Here is a 15,400-nt window from a genome sequence, read left to right as displayed (position 1 = left end):
CGATGCGAGCAAAAAACAAACTATACATCGCATACCATTGTGAGACACTCGAAACTTCATTTTGTGTGAATGGAATCCGTCGTTAACGTTGCGTTGCTTGACGATGACATTGCGTGTACGGAACATTTTCACCGTAGGTGACTCTCGCGTCTGTTTATATTGCCAAAACAATGGTTTTTACATCGAAACTCGTGAATTCCAATTAGCTATCTCTGTTGTCATCACAGCGTCATCTATCGGATAAAATAGAACGAACCGAAAGTAAACAGTGAAATTATTTATTTTTCTTTAATGTTTTTGCTTTTGACGATGTAATTTGAGGGATTACATTGAAATACTTTGAAGAAAATATGAAATGGAGTGGTTTTAATGCTACACAAACTATTTATTATCGAGAGCCGGATAAATGTTGAAGGAGTTTTTTATTTTTTTAAATTAAACAAAATTATTTTGCAGTGGAGTAAGATTTTAAAATGAATTATGGAAAATATGAGCGTAAAATATACGTTAATCAAAAAAAAATATTGCAAATATTACCATCCGACTTGCAGTCGATGATAAGTTATTATCTAATTGTAGTTTTGTTTATAAACTGAATATGTGTTGTTACGGCGCACACTCAGTTTCAGAAATGGACCACATTCCTGAGCCCGCTTTGTCTATGTGTGCATGCATGTATGTGTGAGTGGATAAAAAGTAAAAGTTATCCTCCCTTAAAAAATTCTCTCACAATTTTCTGCTGAAGTCACGTTTGGACAGACAAATGTGCTTATGAAACCTTAATCACAAACATAAATTGTGTGACAATCAATTTTGGCAATTCAACCGTTCTATTTCAGATCAAACCATTTGAAATGCCCCGATTTGGAATTTAAAAAATCTCCCGAATTTCATGTGGAACACTCTTTTGCTTAAAGCAAACATTACACTTCTAGCTAAAAACGTGCTTACTACTTTTTGATGGAGTGCTAGTGTATTTTCACTATTTACTATAAATGAGACGAAAAAAAAGTGGAAAAATATCGATAGCTTTGTCCTTATCATTTGGTTTATTGGAAAGGGAGACGTGATACGGAAAGCTGACTTTTTACCAACACCAATTCATTCAAGTTCATTCATTGAAAATTGTATTACACATTTTGAGAAAATTCCTCTTTCTCTCTCAATCGACGCACACACACATCCATCGACATTTTCCATATTACTGTGCATGTACGGCAAATGGAAACTGGTCCAGTTTGTGAACACTTGGAAAGTCGCTGAACGGCACGGAAGAAAGAGACAGTGAATCGGTGTATTTGTGTGCAGAGCGCAAGTAAAAGCTCACATCGAATTTCCATGGGATGTTAGGCGAAAAAATTTCACATTGCTCAGCATCATTCGGTCGTATGACCATCGAACAGACGTATAAGTATTTTCGGTCGCGTCGCGCGAGTGAGTTTATCCTATTCAAGAAAGGCATCATCATGACAATTTATCGAATTTTCATGTGAAACTAGTGTACCAAAAGTCAAAGTAAAATCTACTTTGCAACGTTTTATTATTAGTTATTTTTTCTTCTTCTTATTCATTTTGTTTTGACCGAAGAAAAATTACACAGCATTTTAACACGTTTTTATATTCGATTGTGTATGTTTGTGTTGGTGTTCTTACGACATTATTTTCTTTGTCGCATACATTTCGTGTTCTTTTTTATTTTATTTGAAAGAATTCATGTTACTCAAGATTATTTGCGAAGCTAAATGAAAACGGTGATAAGGAATTCGTAAAGTGTGAATGCGCGTGATGTGATTTTTTTTTTTTTGATGATGCTTTTTACCAAACGAAATGTTAATATTTGATTTTGGTTTTGGATTTAATATGAAAAAGGGAACCAAACTCGATGGAACATTTGAAAATACGCGGTTCGGTGTAAGTGATTTTAAGAATTTTGCGCAATGCAAATGTAAAATTTACATGTTAAACACAATGAAGTGATCGAAATAAATGTGAAGTGTCCTAGACGAATTGGAGCTAAAGCTGTGCGCAAACAGTAACAACACGTATAAAATTAAAACGGTATTATGAAATTCATGTGAAAATGATCTGGTGAAAGTATCGAAAAGATAACGAAAAAAAGAAATCAAATCGAATTTTCATACAATCAAAACGCAAAGCAAGAATATTGCCAGCGAAAATGCAATCACAGTATTCGCAAGCACATCAAAGGGCGGCTCTTCAACCACAGTCTTCAACATCGACAACCACATCAACGGGAAAGGTAATGCTTAAACCGAAATTCATGTTTCTCATATTCGTTTGTTGGATTTTGGTTTCACTAAGATTCAATGCGATCTGGCAACTGCATTAATTTGAGTTCATTCGTTGAACTGCAAGATACCATGATGAATTATTGGCTATAGCTAAGGGGATGCGATTGCCAAAGTGCGACTAGTGGAAGCTTAGAATAATTAACCATTAAATCAAGAATAGCTGTAAACGCGACGAATAAGCAAGACATGAAGACATTTTAAATGAGAAATGAGACAAAAATAAAAACCAAACTGTAAATTATGGAAGTGTTTCTTTTAGATTAAGATCAAGTCAAAACCAAAAATTTTTTTCCCAAAAGTACAAAAAGGAGATGAATAACTTAAACACTTTGTATGCTGTCTAATTTTAAAAGGAAAAAAGGCATGTATACATTACATATTAGAGGTGAAAACGAGGAGCTGCAGATGAAGAAAAAACATGGATGGAAAGAACAGTTATGCTCTGGGAAAAAACAGCAAAAGAATACCGTGTTGTGCGGAGAAAATCGTATTCAAACTGGTCTGAAGAATGTGTATTGTGGTGCGTGTACGATAGAGGAGCTTGTGCGTGTCTGTGTGTATTTCTGCTACTACTGATAGTATACCAATGTGTGCGTGTGCCAACCGTTTGTTGTCCACGAACGCATTCCAATATTTTGTGCGTGTTTTATCCACTTTATTTGCGTGCACACACGAGAATTATCTTCTAGCGTTTTTTCTTCTTCTTCAATCGGCTCGTTGTTATTATTGCTGCTGTCTTTGTAGTTGCGTTTGCCCGAATGTTTGCCTTTGAGTGTTTTTCTATTTATTGATGATTTGGTTTGGCACACAGAATATCATTCGTCTTCTCGTATGCTTTGCTGTTGTTTTTTTTTTTCATCGTCGAACACTTACATCAAATTTGAAGGGTAATTTCATTCACTTTGTCAGTTCACACAGATAAATTAAAACATGTCTGCATAACAATTAGATTGAATCCGCGAAAGCAAGAGGTATCGATAATGCCCGTGCAATCGTATTGCTCTTATGAATGTTTAACGCTTCTTTCGGGAGGCACAATAAAATGGAAAATATACCACCGAGAATGATGTGTTTTCGTTTAGATGAAAATCATGGAAATCAGCAAACGCGTATTTGTTTGTTTATTTATGAGTGTATGTGTATGTGTGTGCGTATGTATGCGCGCCGTTGTGAAAAAAGGAGCCCAAGTAAGGAAGAGAAGAGAAGAGAAGATGAAAAAACCGAAAACAACCAGCCATTATATACATTAATATATGTTATCGCTCAAATCGTATACGATATGTGTCTATGTCGCGTTTATCGTACACGCGTTTTCTACTTTTTCGACTGTGACAACCGAATCGACCGACAGTCAACTCCAGCCCGACATGGAAAATAAACGATAGCAAACGCTAAAACGCAGCACCAGCAACGAGTGAGAAAAAAAAACAACTTGGCAAACAAACGAGTATAAAAGAGATTTTCCAACAGCTTCCATCCAAGCTGAATGATGGATAGCTAGTACACGCGCTGAGAAAATGCTAAAAATGCCGAAACTTGCGAAAAGTTGTCAAAAGTATCGAGCACTCGGCAACAGCAAAATGGCAACATATAAACAGGGCACGCTTACAGCACACAAACACAAACACGGTACACCACATATATGCTCAAAGAAAACGCACCAACCCAAAGTGAAATCATCACCAATTGGAATCGTAAAAAAAAGAGTAGCAAATTTTCAGTTCTTTCTCTCTTTTTTTTATTATTATTATTTACAATGTTCCAACTCATGTCAATACAACCATTTTTCGATATGGGTTAAGCAATGCGCGTGTTTTAGCAACATTTTCTGCAACTGTGTTTTGACACACACACACATGGCAGATAAAAATGATTGTCTTTCCACTGGCGAAGAAAGCGATTGATTGATATTTTATGCTAGAATTTAGTCTTCGACGTTAAAACGACTCTCACATTTGATTTGATTCTATTGCCTCTTTCATCGCATTTTCAAGGGCTTAAATCTAGCCTGAACAAAGTTCCAAGATAAATACATTTTGCTTTTCTTTGCTCTTCTTCTATGTGTTTTTTTCTTCTCGCTAGTCTATCGATTTTCAGTAGTGTTTTTCGTTATTCTGTGAGTATTTGATCGGCTACTAGCAACAAATGTTAAGAATGGCAAATGTTTGTGTAATTTGTTGTGGGAACACACATACAGAGCGAGAAAAAAAACGACAAGAAAATCATCGAAAAAAATGAACACACAAAACGGCAGACACAGGGAGAAAGAGGTGGACAAAAAAATTGACAGAGATGTGTCGAACAATAGAATATTGGTTTTAGTAACTGATGTTCTCTTGATGTTCTCGAACTCTGATAATAGTCTATTTCCAGCATGTTTTTTTTATTTGCTTCATCTTTTTGGTTTGTATGAATGCGTTTTGTTTTGTTTATCAAATCGACCAAAAAATAATCACTTCCATACGTTCAAGTGACGCATTTTATCTTCGATACTTTTTCAACAAAATTTTATTAATTCGTTACCCTCTTTCGGAGTTAGTTGTTTGGTGAAGATGAGAACTTTTTCAAGAAAAAGTTTAGTGCAAATCAATAGGGGCTGTCGAAAGTATACGGTACTGTATTCATGAATAATGTTCGTACTATATGTGAAAAATATAAAAAAAAATCGTTAGGCAAACAAATCATTCATTGGCAAATCAATTTCTCTTCATCGTTGAATTCATGATGTTTTTTGGTTTGTTTTTATCTGCAGATTCATTTGAGACTGCGAAAACTTTAACGCACTTGTCACCCCATCGTATTGTGCTCTATCTGTGTCTCAATACCTACGAGATTCAGTTTTGTTCACATAATTTTACGGCTCTGTTGCGTATTCATCTGATATCAAATAACCACCAAATTCAGATATTTATGCTTATATGTTGCTGATGATGATGCTGCTGCTCTGCTGGTGTGGCTTAAATATATATTGGATGGCTTGTGTGACGACACACTTTATGCGTTTTTGCGATTCATCGCTTGAGTGGTGCTACTGTTACGGTTGCCAATGGTGGTGCCTTTGGTTCCACATCGAAAATGAGATAGAAAAAAAAGAAGAGCGAATTGAACGAAGTGAAAAATATGTCAACTGACACATCGTTTAACGTGGAAAGTGTGCGCGCAAATTGAGTTGGTCGTTTTGCTTTTACCCGTTGGTCGATTTTTCCCTTATCTCAACATAGCTTGACACACAATAAACTTTTGCCTTTTCAATGCTATGGCATATTTATATGTGCATGTGTACATGTATGAATGTGATCACAACGGCAGATGTCAATCCAATACGTATAATACGTAAACCTGTATCGAAATCTATTTATGTACATCAAGTGAGCGATGTGAACGAAGAGGGAAATTCCATTACGGTGTCGAAATCTGCATATTTGCGGTAACTCAGACTAGGTGAATCGAAGCTCTCTCTTTTTTCGTTTATTTTCGCACATAAAAGACACGACCTATATAAAATATTTATTACGGTTTTGGATTCCATTTTCCATATTATTTTCGCTGACTGTCATAATTTTTTTTTGAAGGTTGGTGCGCGATATATTTTTGGAGTCTCCCATTTACACTGCTGTGCTGTTATTTTGCCTTTCGATATTATGCATGTGAAAATGCTTTTAAAAATTAAGCCATCAATCAAACATCCATCATTTTTTATTGTGTTTATTTTATAGATGCGTATTATTCTCTCTTCTTCTTCCTTTTTTTCTTCCATCGAATATTCACATACATAAAAAAAAATGTAAAATGCAATTTGCACAGGGCTCATGCTATGCAAACAACAAACGGAGAAAATACAAATGTTTTCCTTTTCAATTTACAAAGTAAATTCTGGTACTGGTTTAGATTGACTTTGCAACCGATGCAATGTTGTAAATCAAATTAATTTGCTTGAATTTCGTCACTTTGATCAATTTTATAGTTTTTACTGCCTTTGCATGAATGTACATACTTGGTTCTGCTCATTTTCGATCAGGGTGTGAAAGTGAGATTGAAATTTTCCATCGTCAATTCACAGCTTGTATAATAATGTGCATTGTACCATACCGCATATAATCAGGCTATGCAGTGCATTTGTTGTCAACTGCATTCGGTGAATACTTGTCAAATGATAGCAGATCATATCGATGAACTTGTTCGAGAGAATATGACCAAGAATATAGGTCATTCGACAACTATTATTTTTGCTACGTGCAACAAACTATTGAAATCACAGCCTGTGTGTATTATATCTCTAAGCATTTAAATCAAATTCTGTCGTCGAGCTTATTCAGTTCGCGTTTTCGATTTTCGCGCTGACAACATACACCTCTCTCTCTCTATCTCTCTCTTGCTCGTTCGCAAATGGCAAAAAAATAGCAATTAAAAGCACGGAAAGTGCTTGAACTCCATTTGTCATCCCATCGGAGTGTGTGTGCATTAAAGAGAGAGTGTGTGTGTACTGTATGAATTGGTAGTCGGTACACGCGCCACTATAATCTGTATATCAGTGCAAATAATAAAACTCATCTAAACTTGATTAATTTATTCATGGAAATGTTTAACAGCTCCTGTGCCGCCGGTAAAATCAGCGCAATGAATTTCTCTTTCATTGCAAAATGCAATGAACATCCTAACTGTGTGGATTAATTACAATGCGACATACATAATATAATTTTTTTTCGAAATGGAAAGTGCATTTGCACGTTGAAATTGGTTTAATGTGCCAGGAGCAAATCAATTTTAATTCAATTTTAACGGCGCCTGTTCAACGTGATAACACTCACGAGCGTGCACGAAATAATTACACAAATTGAAATTTATTTCACAAAGAAAGTGAAGAAAAAAGAAAGAGATTAAAAAATGCGTCCCTTGTGTGGAGTGCAATCATTTTTTATTAATGATTTTTGCATCTTTAATAAATTTTTGGCGATAATTAACTTAGCTTTTTTTATTCACCTTTCTCTTTGCAGCAAGTGGTCGAGCTAAATGGATATGTAATCATTGTGGTGGAAAGTCGCGATAATAAAATTAAATTGTATGGATCGCCTGCTGACAGAGACAACTTGGAAGTGGCTGACGAGATACTTGACGTTAATGAACGCAAATTGGAAGATTTGCCACGCGCCGAAGTAATACGCTACATTCATGAGGTAAATAATTAACTTATGGCGAATTTTTCTTTTCTTTTTTTCATATACAGTGTTTTCTGTTGGTTTCTCATTTGGGTTTTCACTTGATATTTGAATGTCAAACACAACACAAAAGTGGTGACATTCATTTAGTATATACTCATATTTGTTGTGAAACAAAATGTAATCACTTTCTTATTTGTTTCGACGGGATTTGTTCATTGTCGACCAAATCGGTCTGTTCCATACGGTATGGTTCGTTGATATCTGATTTCGGTTCAATGCCAAATCCAGTATAATGCGCATTTTCGAATCAAAAGTGAAAAAATAAGTAATACAAGTGGATTTTATATTGTTTTTTATCGGTGTTGTTATAAATACAAAGAGAATAAACACCTGTTGTTGTATGTATATGTCAATTGCAGCATTTTCTCATTGCGTGGGCAATTGATCCATTCATTTCTATTGTTATTTGTTTGTTACAATAAATGAAGCGTATATTACATTGGCATATGGCAGCAATTGAAATTGAATCTGAACAGAAAACGCATTTCTCTTCCTTTTTGCTATTGATATTCTTGAAATCAATGCCAAACAATCGGTATTTATTTGTTTTTGGATTTTCTTTTGTTTTGAATCACCTATCATTTACCAAATAATCACCAAAGCTCGATTAAAATTAATTGATAATCGTTATTTTATTTCCAGTGTATCCAATCATGTGTGATAAAGTTGCGTGTGAAACGACGGAGTGATTCAAAGCTCGGTAAGTATTTTTTTTATCCGTTAAAAATGAAAAGTATTTATTGAATATAAGATCATCATCACGATATGTTTTATATGAATGAAAACCAAAATACCCACCTTTTTCACTTTTATCATTACGAACGTGAAATCGGATTAAAAGAGTAAAAGCTTAAACGCTTTAAAACACAAAAAAGACCATGTGAGTGCATCGATGTCAGTGGACAGTTTTTTTTTGCTTTTTTCGTCATCGTCAATTAACTAATGACTGTTGGTATCATGGTGTACGGCGCATTTCCAGGAAAGACGCAATTTTTGAAATGAACATTGTTCAACGTTTGACGATAGAAATCAAATCGGCTTTCATTGCAATTCAAATTGTCACCATATAGATGTGTGTATATTTACGACTACGCATTCAATAAATTGGGGATTCATTTTACTTCAACTGTCCATCGTAAAACAAGCAAATCCGAAACATTTTTATTTGATCACGATTTTGGTAAAATGTTGTTCCATTGCCATTAAATTCAATTCTTAGTTTGATGTGTGCATATGCTAAGGGACACATTCTGTGTTGGGTATTGTATACTCGTTGAATTCCGAATTTGGTATCTATCTTTGTATGTTAAATTGTGAAACAATTTCGCATGCTGTTCAACAGATACACCAAACCTATCATCAAACATCCAGAGCCGATATTTTTTGACAAAATTTAGTGAGGCGTGAAAAAGTATACTGCATCGAAAATCATAATAAAACATTGATACAACCTCTGGCCCATTGGACAATATCGATTTGAGAGATATGGTGCTACGACGAAAACATTGACAACGACCAACAGCCATTGGTTTAGCAAAAGTACAGAAAAGGCAAGAGTTTTGCTTTGAAACTGTATAATAAAAAAAAATTGCGACTACAATAAAAACGGATTCGATTAGAAGTGAGAGTGCCTCAAAATGGTTAGTTAGTTCCATAAAAAAAAACTTGAGAAATAAAGTCGAGAAATGTCTGTCTCGTTGTAGTGGCAAATATCGAAAAATCGGAAACTGCGACACACAGAGAAAGAGATTATGAACGACAACGCATCCAGAAATCACCTTATGCAATGTCACTATCATAGAAGCAAATAACACGCACACATACACAATATGACTGGCTTTTTAAATCGATTTCCCTTTTTCTGCCATTTGAGTCGCCATTGATTTGTTCGTTTCATTTTATTCGTTTGGTCTATTGGCTCGTCCGTCATTTTCATCGTCATTTCGGTCACACAAAACAAATGACAACGGTGCATTACACCCATACCCATTCACTTCAATAATGGTTTATCTGGAAATATATGAAAACGGACACTGTCCCGTTGCTAATAGCATAGAAAAACACGACCATCTCAAGACAACCACTTGTGCTTCAATGAAACACACACACACACGATCGAACGTATTAAATAACGCCACTTTCAATACACATCATGGTCGGAAGGAATTATAATGGAAAATAGTGAAGTGAAAGTTTCTGGCCGTTTTTTTGTCATTGGTTTTGGTTGCGTTCATTGCCACCCTTCCTTGCACATTCTCTTGCTTTTTCTATCGTTTTTGTTAGTGAGAATGTGGTGTGGCACATCGTTTTTATTTATCGGAAATGAGAAAAGGTCCAGCTAAAGAGAGATACAGGGAGAGAGAATGCTATGATGTGTAAGTGATTCTACACAGTGTTTTAGTTGTCTTTGGAATTGGTCGAAAGCTTTCCTCTTTCATTGGTGAGCTAGTTTTTTGTTATTCAATGTGTATTTTATACGTTATTGGAAGTTTCCATTTGGATAAACAAAATCCAAGAATTTCCACATTTTCACTGTGCAACTAGTCAAATGGGAAATGGATTTTCTTCTTCCTCATCACACACAATAACAGAAACACGAAAATTGCATGCATATCGATACAAACAAACATCAAAATATAAAATAAATTCGCGATAATGGAAGTTTGAACGCTTATTATTTCCATTAATTTATATTATATTGTGCATAATGGATGTACTGATAAATACAATAAACATTAAAATATCGCATAGACCATAACCAAATATGAGAATGGCGAGAGAGAGGAAATCTTGTGTTATGAAGAAGTGAATGAGATTATCATGGCATTAAACATTGTTATCGAACACGCATTTTGTATCGTAATGTACTGATTAATCGCACGATCGATTCGTCCTTTATTCACGCGCTTTCTACCCAATATACACATTATGCAACTAACTAAAACACAAGCAGCATAACAATATGCTTGGAATATCCTTTTGTATAATATACTCTCGTATCTGTTCAGCGTGCATCTTTATGGGATGTATATGATGTGTAACCGACGCGGTTTTGACCGTTTTATAAAAGGAACTTTGAAAACAATAGACGATTTCAACCGAGTCGATATGTGTATTGTTAAAGGCCATAAGCATCCAACCAAGAAGATGGGGATATGATACAGATAACAAGGGTGAAAATACTCTGTAACAAAAAAAATTATCTATCAAGTGTAATTTGTGCTCTTCGTAAATGATCGACAATTGCTTTTGTCTCTTTTGAATTTGCCATTAAGTCACACAACACTTTCGATGGAAAAATCCATTAATATATTCACTATATTTTATTTTCGTGACATAAATTTGTGGCGATGATGAACACCAGAGCTAAGATGCGAATGTTGAATTATTGCATCTCTTACCATTAGTTGTTAATTGCTACTTCTATCGAACTAAAAATTAAATGCTTGCATTACTTTGCCACTATACATTGTAATTGTTGGTTGAGATGCTTTTATCGTAGATGAAAGTAATTATGATAGCGTTGAATCACTTTTAATCGATATATATATACCATCTCAACGATGAATAAAGAAAACGATGGTCGTAATAAACTTCAGTGGTGTTGATTCATGTCTCTTCATCTCCATCAGCTATGTATTTCTTCCTTTCTCTCGCTCTCCTTTCTTATGTTCAATTTGAAGTACAGAGAATTTAATATGTGCGCCACTTAAGCCGCATACTTACCTACATAAAGCATTCTTAAGTGAATGCATGTAGCTTGTGCTACCACGAAAAGTACGCAAACGAACATTTAAAGTATTTACTTTCTATCTCTTTCTATCGTCACGCATTTTATATTGCGTAGAATTCACTAAATTCTTTGGATATACACTCTCCTACGTACGATCCCAAGCCTTTCCGAAGAGAGATTGTATTGAAACACTGGAAAATAGGTTGTTCAACCAGTTTTGTCTACGTAATAAAGAATATTTATAAGAGCATAAAACAGCTTGAATTCTAAAATGTATGTGAGTTTTTTGTCTCTCTCTCCCTCTCTTGCTCATCGTCGTCGTCATAATCATTGTTATCCGCTTACACAAACTTACATAAGCTGAATGGGTTTAGTCGCTCGCGCACATACAAGTGTACACATCGTTAAAATATTTGCACTGTATTGAGCGCACACAATGACAAATTACCGACTGTATGTAAAATACAAACACAAACTCAGGTGTAAAGTAAATGACAGCATTATCATTTTAAGTACCGTATTCACATCGAAAATGTATAATTATAGTATGTACAAAATGAGAAAATCTTGACGATGTGGAAACCACAAAATAGAATGTATTCAATGAATAATTTCCGGAAATTCTATATCTACTACCTATTTGGGATTATGCTTTTTATTAAAATCATCGTCAATTTGGAATCTCATCTATGACATTAATGCGAGAAAAAAAGTTTTCTTTGAAAAACCAGACCATTCATTTTGCATTTGTGAATTGCATTCAAGAATTTGTTTAGCAATAGGTTGTTGTGAAGAAATTAGTTTGAATGGACAATTTAGAACGTACGAACAAAGTATTTACGATCTGAAACAACAACAAACACACATACATGCTTACATGCTTCAGATTAAGTAAACGAATCAAAATAAGTACACAAACACACACGTTCAACGACTTGCGTTATAGTGAATTAACATGAACAATGATGAAATATAATAATTTTTTGGTGAATACACGGCAACCGACAAATATATGATGCAAAAATACATACATGTATTCAAAAACCACTTGGCAAATACAATAAAACAAAGTATAAGCGAGAGGAAAAAAACACACAATACATCAACTCTCAACAAATTCAGATCCATACATATGCACTTGTTCACTATCGTCTATAGAAAACTGTGCATTGTTCAACCAAACGAACACACGAGTTTCTATGATCCAAAACATGAGTCGTGAAATGGTTACACCGCGGCAAACCGTGTGTTTTTGTATTTTTCATTCTCTCTCTCTTTCTTCAAAATGTATACAGGTATTATGGTGCAGGTATGATACAATGCGTCTCTGTATATGTATCCATATTAAAAGTTGACTTTGTGGCTTTAGCTGTACGCGCGCGACTATCGCGTATATTAATATAAATACATATATACGTTTTTTTCCTCTCTGTTGGCTTCATTTGTTCGTTCGTTTGCTTGTTGTTGGCCTACAAAGAGCTCGAAAATGTTGCTTAAATCTCAGTACCGAATCGAGCCATTTTATTGAAAGTCGTCGGCATTTCGCGCTGACTTTTCTCTCATATTTGTTTGGTTTTGCAGTTTCGGTTATTTTTCGTTTCATTTTTTTCAACTTTATTTTCCAACGATTTACATGGTTTTAAATACTCCGACCAATTGAACATATGAAGAAAGCAGAAAAGAAAATTCGGTTGATCTAACTAAATAATACTGAGTAATCGAAAACTAAAGTGAAGTGATTTCGAAAGTGTTTGGTGTGCAAACTGCAAAACCGTAAATTAAATCGAACAGTATTTGTGTGTGTGATTAATTCGAATGTTATTTGACATATTTACACTTCAGTTAATAATAATCAAATCATCAAAATTCACGTGAAAAATTGTTTATCGGATTTTTGCGGTTTCACCTCATACAATCATCAAATGTGACAAATTCAAAGAGAATTGGATAAAAAAGAAATAAGTTTGATTTGAATTTATAGCCGAAGTGAATGGTGTGAAAACGAAGCAGCTTTTTTAAAGTGAATGTTGAAAATTGTGGATTTGGCACGGAAATATCAAACAGCCAGTTGGATATAATAATTTTTATCGGAGAAACGTTTTTAATATAACCATTCTGGAATTTAAAAAAAAGGTTATTTCATTTTTTTTTTTTTTTTTTTTTTTTTGGTATTATACATTGATTCCAGCAGATATAATTGGATGCATTACTTTTAATCGAATCGATCGCCATTTTTTTCAGCTCGCCCTGCAAACGAGTGAAAATGATGTATTTTTGCGATCGATTCACAGTAAAACGTAATGTTCTCACGCTAGAAACATTCCATGACTGACAGACTCATTCATTTTTATGGCAAAAGGGCCAAATGTTTAACTTTTATTTTAATTGCTGTGTGCTAATGTACAGGTGAAAAAAAATGTAATACGAAATTGCAATGGCATGAATATCACTTGCAATCATTATAATATCAAATGAAACAGATAGAAATGCTGCGCACAGCGTCGAAAATGTTTGTGTGTTCGTTTGATGTTTTTTTTGTGTCAGGCATGTCAATTTTAAAGTGTTTTTTTTATACATTTTCGATTGAAGCTCAAAACTGTACGGCAATGACGTATTTCAAAAGAACAGAAGAAATATGGAAACAAACAAAACTAGGTAGATGGATAGACCGACAAAATGTTACAATCAAATGATGTACAGTGCTCTTTTACTATGCAGTGATACATTATAATCTCATCGCAAACTATGTAACACAATGTACATCTCTAACTTGCAAGAAATAACAATGGCATGAAATAGAAATAGCAGAGTGAACAATTTACATCTGTGGCAATGTTGATGTTGATTGTGCGATCGCGAAATGCAAAAAAAAAAAAACGTAGCACACAGCGGTTTGTGTCGTGTGTAAAAATGGTACACGTAGATGCTGACTGCTTTTATTGTCACTGTTCCATTTTCAATGGGTTTGTATGTGCGCGTGTATGTCTGTGTATAGGAGTCTGAGTCAGTAAATTGGTACAGCAAGTAGCATATGCAGCAACAGAACTCAACATCGTTGTATGCGTTTAAAACTTGTTTATTCTTTTCTGTTTGCATTTATTCCCATTTGATTCTTTTTCGTGCTTATAATTTAAGGTCTCTTTCTCTCTCTCTCATCTTTCGCTGAAGCACCTCTTTTCATTCCCTTCGAAATTCCGTCACATTCGGTTGTTTCAAGTACATTTTTCGATTATTATGTGCTATTCGATTATCTTGCATTTCGATGGTTTACAGTTGCTTGTTTTTCTTCTCTCTTTCCCACCACACATTTTCAAGCCGGATGGAATGCAATCGAAGCTCGTTATCATTGGTCAATGGCACTAAAACTTTCTGTTCAAAGAGCATAACTGAAAATGTATTTGAAAGATAATACACACGAGACGACAACAAAAAAAACCACAAAAGGGAATTAATCGATAAACCACAAGTGAATCATTCTTGAATTCATTATAGCAATTTCTAAAGCTTCATCGCTATCACATGATTCTCGGCTTTTTACAGCATGCGTGCTTACTGGCTCTATCTAGCATTCACATTTAAAATGTATACGCTTTGGTTGCACGGCAACAGCCACTCATACCATAGATATTATTATATTGCATCTCAAAGTCCATTTGGAAAACCATTTTCTTGGTCAGGTTTTTCTCTATAGAAAACTTAGTTTTTTCGGACACAATCTTGTGCTCTCTCTCTATCTCTTATATTCGTCTTTCTATAGCTGCCATGGTCTTTATTTACATTGTAAGCATGCAGCGGAAAAGATGGAACAGCACAGAGCACTGTGCATAGTGTTGTGTTTATGTTTTGCGGAATGTTGACACAATGAAGAGTTTTTCGAGAGTATTTCAGCACATTGAGCTCTTCAGCTCTTGGTAAGCTTCAATTTCGTACAACCGACATTGAGCTTGAGAACTTGCTATTCAATAGCTGCTTAATTTTCAATGAATTTTTGAATTTGATGATTTTTTTTGCTTCCAAATGTGCCACAGTCGATACAAATTAAAGTAGCCAAACTCACACACACACACACACACACACACACACACACACAGAGAGAGAGAGAGAGAGAGAGAGAGAGAGAGAGAGAGAGAGAGAGA

The 15,400-nt window shown here is 34.7% G+C and overlaps 1 protein-coding gene across 5 annotated transcripts in view; it reads left to right on the top strand.

The window, feature by feature from the left end:
* The first annotated feature begins 1,636 nt into the window (after positions 1–1,636).
* LOC116343112 (MAGUK p55 subfamily member 5-A) overlaps positions 1,637–15,400 on the top strand; it is an 83,131-nt gene continuing 69,367 nt past the window's right edge. For 2 of the 5 annotated variants that reach the window (XM_031771010.1, XM_031771009.1), the window contains exons 1-3: positions 1,638–2,260; positions 7,307–7,486; positions 8,174–8,231. In XM_031771010.1, coding sequence (XP_031626870.1) covers positions 2,177–2,260; positions 7,307–7,486; positions 8,174–8,231 — 322 coding nt within the window. In that variant the 5' untranslated portion in view covers positions 1,638–2,176. Of the gene's footprint in view, positions 2,261–7,306; positions 7,487–8,173; positions 8,232–12,765; positions 13,398–15,400 lie in introns of those variants that run through there. The other 3 variants (XM_031771011.1, XM_031771013.1, XM_031771012.1) reach the window with 3 other exon arrangements.

Source organism: Contarinia nasturtii, unplaced genomic scaffold (assembly GCF_009176525.2).
Source record: "Contarinia nasturtii isolate CC-2019 unplaced genomic scaffold, AAFC_CNas_1.1 Cnas_scaffold_928, whole genome shotgun sequence".
NCBI classification, from domain to species: domain Eukaryota; kingdom Metazoa; phylum Arthropoda; class Insecta; order Diptera; family Cecidomyiidae; genus Contarinia; species Contarinia nasturtii.
The sequence above is the reverse complement of the archived record's forward strand: the minus strand, read 5'-3'. Positions and strand labels throughout refer to the sequence as shown.